General features: G+C 42.6%; 1 protein-coding gene across 1 annotated transcript; it reads right to left on the bottom strand.

Moving 5' to 3' along the window:
- Nucleotides 1–4,926: 4,926 nt before the first annotated feature.
- On the bottom strand, nucleotides 4,927–10,126 carry LOC114564507 (galactose-specific lectin nattectin-like). Its single transcript, XM_028591890.1, has 8 exons — nucleotides 9,980–10,126; nucleotides 9,678–9,734; nucleotides 8,910–8,972; nucleotides 8,307–8,396; nucleotides 7,796–7,930; nucleotides 7,082–7,196; nucleotides 6,908–6,986; nucleotides 4,927–4,960 (listed from the first exon to the last, which is right to left on the bottom strand). Exons 3-7 carry the CDS (start codon nucleotides 8,970–8,972, stop codon nucleotides 6,922–6,924), a joined length of 468 nt encoding a protein of 155 aa, XP_028447691.1. The 5' UTR covers nucleotides 9,678–9,734; nucleotides 9,980–10,126; the 3' UTR covers nucleotides 4,927–4,960; nucleotides 6,908–6,921.
- Nucleotides 10,127–10,451: the final 325 nt, after the last annotated feature.

The following is a 10,451-nucleotide window of genomic DNA, read 5'->3' as shown; positions in this document are numbered from 1 at the left end:
CTGGGGGCGTGGGCGTCACCTCTCTGTGGGGAAGGGCGGAACTGGTGCGGGAGGTGGGCGCTACGGTTAGATCTGGTGGGGCTTACCTCTACGCACAGTCTCGGTTCTGGAACCATACTCCTGGATAGGGGTTGGACTCTTTTCTTCTCGGAGTTGCCCAGGGGTGTGGCGCCCGGGCGGGTGTGGGGATACTCACAAGCCCCGGCTGGCGCCCGCTGTGTTGGGTTACCCGGTGGGACGAGGAGGTCGCCTCCCTCGCCTGCGGGTTGTGGGGGAAAACTCTGACTGTTGTTTGTGCATATGCACCAAACAGGAGTTCGGAGTATTCGGCCTTCTTGGAGACCTTGACTGGAGTCCTGCATGGGGCTCAGTGGGGGACTCCATTGTTCTGCTGGGGGACTTCAAGCGCTGCGTGGGCAATGATGGAGACACCTGGAGGCGTGATTGGGAGGGCGGCCTCCTGATCTAAACCAAGTGGTTGTTTGTTGTTGGACTTCTGTGCTAGTCATGGATTGTCTATACTTGAACACCATGTTCGAACATAGGGATGCTCATAAGTGTACCTGGTACCCAGAGCACCCTAGGCGAAGGTCAATGATCGATTTCATAATCGTTTCATCTGATCTGAGGCCGTATGTTTTGGACACTCGGGTGAAGAGAGGGGCAGAGCTGTCAACCGATCACCATCTGGTGGTGAGTTGGGTCAGGGGTGGGGAAGACTCTGGACAGACCTGGTAAGCCCAAGCGTGTAGTGCGGGTAAATTGGGAGCGTCTGGAGGAGGCCCTGTCCGACAGACTTTCAACTCACACCTCCGGCGGAGCTTTTCGTGCATCCCTGTGGAGGCTGGGGGCATTGAACCCAGTGGACAATGTTCAAAGTTTCCATTGCTGAAGCTGCGGCGAGGGCTGTGGTCTTAGGATCTTAGGTGCCTCAAGGGGCGGTAACCCACGAACACCGTGGTGGACACCAGTGGTCAGGGAAGCCGTCCGACTGAAGAAGGAGTCCTTCCGGGATATGTTATCTCGGAGGACTCGGAGGCAGTTGCAGGGGTACCGAAGGGCCGAAGGGCTGCAGCCTCTGCCGTGAAAGAGGCAAAGCAGCGGGTGTGGGAGAAGTTTGGAGAAGACATGGAGAAGGACTTTCGGTCGGCACCAAAGTGTTTCTGGAAAACTGTTCGCCACCTCAGGAGGCGGGGAACCATCAAGCTGTGTACAGTAAGGATGGGACACTGTTGACCTCCACTGAGGAGGTAATAGGGCGGTGGAGGGAGCACTTTGAGGAACTCCTGAATCCGACTAATCGCCCTCTATGTTAGAGGCAGAGCTGGAGGATAATGGGGGATTGTAGTCGATTTCCCAGGCGGAAGTCACTGATGTAGTCAAACAACTACACAGTGGCAAAGCCCGGGGATTGATGAGATCCGTCCAGAAATGCTCAAGGCTCTGGGTGTGGAGGGGCTGTCCTGGTTGACACGCCTCTTCAACATTGCGTGGAAGTCTGGGACGGTGCCAAAGGAGTGGCAGACTGGGGTGGTGGTTCCTCTTTTTAAAAAAGGGGACCAGAGGGTGTGTGCCAATTATGGGGGTATCACACTTCTCAGCCTCCCTGGTAAAGTCTACTCCAAGGTGCTGGAAAGGAGGGTTCGGCCGATAGTCGAACCTCGGGTTGAGGAGGAACAATGCGGATTCCGTCCTGGTCGTGGAACAACGGACCAGCTCTTCTCTCGCAAGGATCCTGGAGGGAGCCTGGGAGTATGCTTAACCGGTCTACATGTGTTTTGTGGATTTGGAGAAGGCGTATGACCGGGTCCCCGGGAGATACTGTGGGAGGTGCTGCGGGAGTATGGGGTGAGGGGTCTCTACTCAGGGCCATCCAATCTCTGTATGACCAAAGTGAGAGCTGTGTCCGGGTTCTCGGTAGTAAGTCGGACTCGTTTCAGGTGAGGGTTGGCCTCCGCCAGAACTGCGCTTTGTCACCAATCCTGTTTGTAATATTTATGGACAGGATATCGAGGCGTAGTCGGGGTGGGGAGGGTTGCAGTTTGGTGGGCTGGGGATCTCATCGCTGCTCTTTGCAGATGATGTGGTCCTGATGGCATCATCGGCCTGCGACCTTCAGCACTCACTGGATCGGTTCGCAACCGAGTGTGAAGCGGTTGGGATGAGGATCAGCACCTCTAAATCGGAGGCCATGGTTCTCAGCAGGAAACCGATGGAATGCCTTCTCCAGGTAGGGAATGAGTCCTTACCCCCAAGTGAAGGAGTTCAAGTACCTTGGGGTTTTGTTCGCGAGTGAGGGGACAATGGGCGGGAGATTGGTGGGAGAATCGGGCGCAGCGGGTGCGGTATTGCATTCATTCTATCGCACCGTTGTGACGAAAAGAGAGCTGAGCCAGAAGGCAAAGCTCTCGATCTACCGGTCAGTTTTCGTTCCTACCCTCACCTATGGTCATGAAGGCTGGGTCATGACCGAAAAGAACGAGATCAGGGTACAAGCGGCGAAATGGGTTTCCTCAGGAGGGTGGCTGGCGTCTCCCTTAGAGATAGGGTGAGAAGCTCAGTCATCCGTGAGGAGCTCGGAGTAGAGCCGCTGCTCCTTTGCGTCGAAAGGAGCCAGTTGAGGTGGTTCGGGCATCTGGTAAGGATGCCCCTGGGCGCCTCCCTAGGGAGGTGTTCAGGCACGTCCAGCTGGGAGGAGGCCTCGGGGAAGACCCAGGACTAGGTGGAGGGATTATATCTCCAACCTGGCCTGGGAACGCCTCGGGATCCCCAGTCGGAGCTGGTTAATGTTGCTCGGGAAAGGGAAGTTTGGGGTCCCCTGCTGGAGCTGCTCCCCCCGCGACCCGACACCGGATAAGCGGACGAAGATGGATGGATGGATGGATGGACATTTTCTCAATTTTCTAGTAAGAGATGACTTTTTTACAGTAATTCAAAATTCAGCATTTAAATGCAGTCCTGCCCCTTGTCTACTAAATGTTGTGAGGCCATTTGTGTCATCACCCAGATAATAGCTCCCTTAGGTCAGCACCTGCCACCACCGTCAAAGGTTCTGAGTTAAAGCCCCTGGTGTTGCAAGGTGGTCATACATATATCTAATCAGGCATTAAGATGTGGACAACTGTCCTGCATGTTTTAAATATGTTTCTGCATTAACACACCTGATTCATATTAATAATCTGACCAGTTTAATAAAGTCATGTTATTAAGTCAACCTGGGTAGACTTAATTAAATAAATTACAGGCATCTATATATTGTCTAGAACTCGATGAAGGAAGTATTCAGATACTTTACTTAAGTAAAAGTACTAATACCACACTATAAACATACTTTGTTACAAGTAAAGGTCCTGCATTAAAAATGTTACTTAAGTAAAAGGGAAGTATCATCATAAAAATCTACTTAAAGTATTAAAAGTAAAGAAGAATCCTCCCATTGTAGAAAGAGTAAAGGATCCAACCAGCTGTGTGTTTAATGGTCTCATCATCTCAGCTGGACTTGTAGCCAATTATATTGTTGGCTAGTTTACTTTAGAATCAAACATCAGATTTTATTAACTACATGTGTTGTGTGCAGAAATCTTAATGTGTAAAGTAACTAGTAACTAAAGCTGTAACGGATGAATATAGTTGAGTAACTAGTAACTAAAGCTGTAACAGATGAATGTAGTGGAGTAACTAAAGTAACTAGTAACTAAAGCTGTAACAGATGAATATAGTGGAGTAACTAAAGTAACTAGTAACTAAAGCTGTACCAGATGAATGAAGTGGAGTAAAATTACAATATTTCTCTCTGAAATGTAGCAGAGTAGAAGTAGAAAGTGGCATAAAAAGAAAAGACTCAAGTAGAGCAAAAGTACCTCAACATTTGGACAGTACAGTACTGGAGTAAATGTACTTAGATCCATTCCACCACTGGTCTAGACAAAGACATTCTAATAAATTACTTGAAGCAGTCCTGCACATTGTCTATTTGATGTCATGAAGCCAGTTGTGTCATCTTCTGGCCAATACCTCACTGAGATCACCTCTTGTCTTTAGACCCAAAGGTTGGGAGTTCAAGCCTCCAGGGTAAATATTAATGATTTGTCCCTTTTAGAAAACAACAACAGGACCAGACACTGTTTTTGTGACAATATGTCTTTTATTTTTGAATGCTTAGTTGATTATATAGTAAAAGGAAATCAGATGAATAAAGAACACAACACATCAGTTTTAAGAATAAAAAGTAACCAGTACATTAAACCAGTGGACTATATGAATTATTAATAGTTATTATGAAGTGTTATTACAGTTGCATTCTCTTCTTGAATCACAGAAAGTTCTGACAAAATATACACTTTTATTTTCGATCTGGACATTTTGGATTAAAAGATAATCACCACTCATGTCTGATAGGTTTACCTTTGGACGGAGTCAGTCTAGCTGTTTCCAGTCTTTATGCTAAGCTAGCTAACGTCTGCTTGAGGGAACTTATTTAGTGTACGCACGAGTCATATCGATCTGAACAATAGTTCTCAGAGAGAAATCTAATTAGTGTGTTAATATTTTATCAGATGAGGGGGCGCTGTTTATATCAGATAATATTCAGTAAACTAAAATGGAAAAGATGTGCGAATATTCAAATGTTTTCTGTATTTCATTTTGTGTTATTTACTGTAGATTAAAAGTCCAATTACTGATTAGTTTTTGTCCAGCTCAGTGAGCCAGTTTCTGTCTAATTTTAAACCCAAATGTGAACTGTTCCCTAACTCTTCAGATAATAAACAAGTGAAAGTGAGTCATCTGTCAGCAGAGAGCTGTTTCTGTCTGCTGAACCAACTGAAAGTGAATCAATGATAGAGATTATAGATGAGCTGGAGAGGCATCATGATGGTGTGGTAGAGTTACACACACAGGTTCTTGGAGGACAAGAAAGAAGCCTGGTAGGTACTACAAGGCCTGTCGTTCCAGTTCTTTCCTGTAGAGAGTTGCCAACCAATGAATTACATTTACAGTTTTTTCCAACTGCTTACACATGTTTTCAAAACTATGTCTCCTTTTTTCAAAACTCTACACACAATTCCTAAAACTGCACACACAAAATGCTAAATGCCTCACATCTCATTCAAAATGAAACACTGCATTCAAAATACCATTACACATCTCAAAATGAAGCATTTGCATCAAATGGCAAACACTTTTTTCATAATAGTACATTTTTGGATATAACATGTACACACTGTTGTTCTAAATCTAAAGCTCTTTTGTCTTTCATAGGTTTATATTTACATTTACAATGTTCTAGAGATAAAGTAAATCTGCTGAGAGGGGTTGAAATGTGCACAGTAAAAAATAATGTAATGTTACAGTAAAACAGAAAATATTTATTGGGCAAAACATCACGTTAGTAAGAGTAGCACAGTTTTGTAAACAGTAGCATGAAACAAGAAAACAAAAGTATACAGTTTTTTCCAACTGCTTACAGACAAAATCTTTTCATGTCACACAATTTTTGAAACCTCTCACTCAAAGTTCTAAACTACACAGCAAATCTCCAAAACCAGAAGCTATTTCTCAGCCTTTCACTCAGCTTTCAATTGCACAAAACATTACACACAATTCTCTACCTAAAACACAACAATCTAACAGGAAGTGAGTTGTTATCCATTTCTAAACACAACCAATCAAAATGCTACACTTATTTACCAGGGCACACATTCCTCCTCACATTTGCAAACACATTATGTCATAACTGAACATTAACCAATCATTGCTTTAGTATAGGCCTATACAAAGGTCAAAGGTCACATTACCTGTTTTAAACAATGGATGCCAACAATAGACAGAGAGTAAGAGGAGTAGGAGGGAGAGACAGGGGATAACAACGAAGAGGAGGAGGAGGAGGAGGGAAGAAGAGGAAGAAGGAGAGCCATCTCTGATGAGATCAGGGAGAGAAGGCCATCTTGAGTAGCTTTAAGGTGGCGTCCATACTGCATGCAACTATCTAATGAATATTTCAGCATTACAAATCAATCAGACTTTGTTTTGCACAAAGTGCATACAATTCTGACCCCCCCACACAAACGCCAACAAAACACACTCACAACACACACACGCACACACACACACACACAAACACACACACACACACACACACACACACATATTCTTTATTCTATAAATTATATCTTTGGTTTACATATGTTTATACTTTAAGACAGAATTGTATGCACTTACTTTGTTTGCAAAACAAAGTCTGATAGATTAGTAATGCTGAAATATTCATTAGATAGCTGCATGCAGTATGGACGCCACTGTAAAGCTACTCAAGATGGCCTTCTCCTTAGAGATCAGGGAGATGGCTCTCCTTCTTACTCTTCTTCCCTCCTCCTCCTCCTCCTCTTCGTTGTTATCCCCTGTCTCTCCCTCCTACTCCTCTTACTCTCTGTCTATTGTTGGCATCCGTTGTTCAAAACAGGTATTGTGACCTTTGACCTTTGTATAGGCCTATACTAAATCAGTGATTGGTTAGTGTTCAGTTATGACATAATGTGTTTGCAAATGTGAGGATTGTGTGTGTGCCCTGGTAAATAAGTGTAGCATTTTGATTGGTTGTGTTTAGAAATGGATAACAAGTCACTTCCTGTTAGATTGTTGTGTTTTAGGTAGAGAATTGTGTGTAATGTTTTGAAAAAAGTGTTCAATGCAATTGAAAACTGAGTCAAAGGCTGAGAAATAGCTTCTGGTTTTGGAGATTTGCTGTGTAGTTTAGCACTTTGAGTGAGAGGTTTCAAAAATTGTGTGACATGAAAAGATTTTGTGTGTAAGCAGTTGGAAAAAACTGTAATAACAAACTTTTATAATTTAGACTGCCACATACGACAATATGTTTTTAATATATATTATTCATATTAGTATTATTTACCTTCAAAGTTCATCTCAACACAGGTTCTTGGAGCACACGAAAGAAGCCTGGTTGGTACAAGTCAAGTCGTTCCAGTTTACTGTAGAGAGAGTTTACAACCAATGTAACTGATTACATTTAACTTTTATATTTAAAAGTGCAACATATAACAAGATGTTTTAAATATTTTTTTACCTCCACCCCCGTTCATCGTAAGACAGAACTCCGTTCCACCAGCGTTGTTAGGCTCCCCCGCATTCCAGCTTGCGTAGTCAAATTTGGATCCATCAGACCAGAGCCACGTAAACAGCTGGAGGAGAAAGAGTTTGTTTTAATACTCATTCAGGCCAAAAGACTTCTTATTTTCTACAACAAGTCATGAGACCCAGCGCGTTCTCATGAATGGGTTTGTAAGATATTGTATGAAATCATATGCACAATCGCCTAATTATGTGAGAAATCCTACGAAATTAGTCAACAGCCTGCCGGTCACATGACAGTTAAATTTAGCTGAGAAAAGGTGACAGTGAGCCGGGTACTGTGCATCATGCAGCGACGACAGTTACATTTAGACACCAAAACAACTAGTTGAGATCAGGATTCAGGACATGAACACTCGTTTACAGGCTGATAGTCTTTTGTTTTCTTCTTCACTTCTTCAGGACATGAACTCTGCTCCCAGGCTTCAGAGCCCTGTGTTTTAGGAGCCAAAGATCCCCCCCATCCTCCTCCCTATGAGGATCTTCATGCTCTTATACAGCAGCAGTCAATGTGCTGCTGACAGTAATAAAGATGTGGAATACATACAGATTACAGAGCTTTACTTTTCACAGCTATATGTACGAATGCTTCATAGAACAGGCTGAGAGACGGGTGACATCACTTCCTGTGTGATGATAAAAGTCTCACCTTCACTGCGTCGGTGCCTCCGATCCAGGCAGTTGTCTGTGCACCTGTCAATTTGTAAATCTGGTTTTTGATGAATCCATGTTCCGCATCTGAGTGGATGGAAGCCAGATGCCCCCCAGCAGACTGGCAGAAGTTCTAATGGAGACAATATCATCAGTTTACAACATTAGAAAGAAACTAAAACATAATCACATTATTAACAGATCTCAGGGCAGTTTTATAGTCACAGGGCATATTTTTATACTTTTAATCAGTAGTGAAAGAAGTATTCAGATCCTTTACTTAATACTAATACCACACTGTGAAAATACTCTGTTACAGTAAATCTTCTGCAATGAAAATGTTACTTAAATAAAAGTATGTAAGTATCATTGGTATTAACGGGTGTTCATGTCTTGGGAGAGTTTGATCATTTTCTTAATTATGTGGTATTAGTACTTTTACTGCAGTAAAGTATTACAGTACATTGGTATTAAGCATACATGTGTTATGATGGATGGAACTGCTGTACCTCTGCATCAGACCAGGTCTTTGTCTGGATGTAGAAAGCGAAACAGCGAGTGCCTAACTGATTCCAACCAACAGGGCAGGAAGCTTGACCCTGTATGAAGAAATAAGCCAAAAACAATCAGACTAGTTTATATTTATGATTATTCATTTACTGATTGTTCCTCCTCTGTGCTGTGGAGATAGAGCTGGCAATGCAAGACTACAATCAGAGCAACCCAACGAGTCAGAGATACTGTTCTGACCTGTTTATTATAAGTTACACAAGACTTTAACAGCCTCTAACTCAGCCAGTTAAGAGCTACATTTAGCTTTACATGTTATATGAATATGGTCCCTGGAGCACAAGTTTTATCAGCCCACAATTTTTAATGCACATTAAAGAGTGCAATTATTATTAACAAAAATGGAACAAGCATTTGTAACTATATGTGCAATAACATCTGCTGAACAGGGCCGACATTTACTCAGAAGTGAAGATAGTAAGCTGTTTATTAAAAGCTATGTATTATAACAGAAAGTGTATTTTTACTGTATCTACACACCAAATTTCCACTCATAATTGTTTTAGTTATTTTAGTGATTTATTTCTTAAGAGTGTACTTACATATGCAGTCAACAGTCCGCTGGACAAACAGAGCAACAAAGCAAATGGAAAGACTGATGTCATCTGTGGGAAGAAGTTAAACAAAGTCAACATACATCAGACAAGGAAAGAATGTCAGACAATTAATGACTGCAACTGATCATTAATGAGTCATTTATCAAATTAAAGTATCCAGATTAGTTAATAGTGTATAATGAAATATAGATATGGTTTAATATTTGATAGATTATTCATTGTCATCCGCTGACTGCAACTCTGATTGCCCAGGGGCATCTTTACCAGACGTCTAACTGGGGGATCCCGAGGTGTTCCCAGGCCAGGTTGGAGATATAATCTCTCCACCTAGTCCTGGGTCTTCCCCGAGGCCTCCTCCCAGCTGGATGTGCCTGGAACACCTCCCTAGGGAGTCGCCCAGGGGGCATCCTTACCAGATGGCCAAACCACCTCAATGAGCTCCAGTCATTACCCAGCCTTCATGACCATAGGTGAGGGTAGAAACTCAAACAGGCTGGTAGATCGAGAACTTTGCCTTTTGGCTCAGAACACACAAATTGTGTATGTAATAGTGCCCCCGCTGAGCTGATTCTCCAGTCAACCTCCTGCTCTGTTGTCCCTTCACTCAGAAACAAGTCTAGAGGAACTTAAACTGCTGCACTTGGGGTAAGGACTCATTCCTTCCCCCAAAAATGTCCTCTCAATACAGACAGGATTATTTATTAATAAAAGTAAAATAGATGAAATTGTGATAATACATTGAAATATAAATACCTTTGCTGAGGTGGTGATTGGCTGACACAGAGGAGAAGAACAAGCTGATGACTGTCACTGAAAGAAAATGTCACAGATCTGAATATTAAACACTCAATAATAACAAATTAGGTCAAACTTCACCTGATTTACATCATTAATGCATTCACTATCTGCACTCATTTTTATCTTTACTCTTACTCTCTCTTTAAATAAACTACTCAACAAAATAAACTCTGCAATCTAACATTTATACATTTTTCAGGCAAATCTTTCTTTCAATGATAATGATAATACAATGTGAAAATTTCCATTAAACTCACATCAGTAATCTTTGTACTGCCTGGTTTGGTTTGGTTTGGAGGGAAAAGAGAGTCACTTATATACCTTAGAAAGGGGAGTGGTCTTAATCATGATTGACAGTTCATGCAATGACGCAGGTAAAGACTTGATATTTAACAGGGTGTTAAAGTCAGGGTCAGTGATAGGCCTGGCAAACTCGATTCCTTTTAAGGATTTGGGTTATTCTGAGTCACTCACTAAACTGATCCGGGTTGTGCGAGTCACTTGAGTCACTTGAGTCACTTGAGTCAGTATTGCTAAATCCTAGTCCTACTTGCCACCTCATGTAGCTGCCCACAGGAGAGCCATTTAGTCACGGGAAAGAAAGCATTTTGACTTAACTTAGTGTAGCCTAAGCAATATATAGGCTTTCAATGTAGACATTGAACGTAGAAATGCCCGGAGTGAATACTTTTTTTTTTTAATCCATCGACCTAATTTTGATATGCTACA

Source organism: Perca flavescens, chromosome 11 (genome assembly GCF_004354835.1).
Source record: "Perca flavescens isolate YP-PL-M2 chromosome 11, PFLA_1.0, whole genome shotgun sequence".
NCBI classification, from domain to species: domain Eukaryota; kingdom Metazoa; phylum Chordata; class Actinopteri; order Perciformes; family Percidae; genus Perca; species Perca flavescens.
The sequence above is the reverse complement of the archived record's forward strand: the minus strand, read 5'-3'. Positions and strand labels throughout refer to the sequence as shown.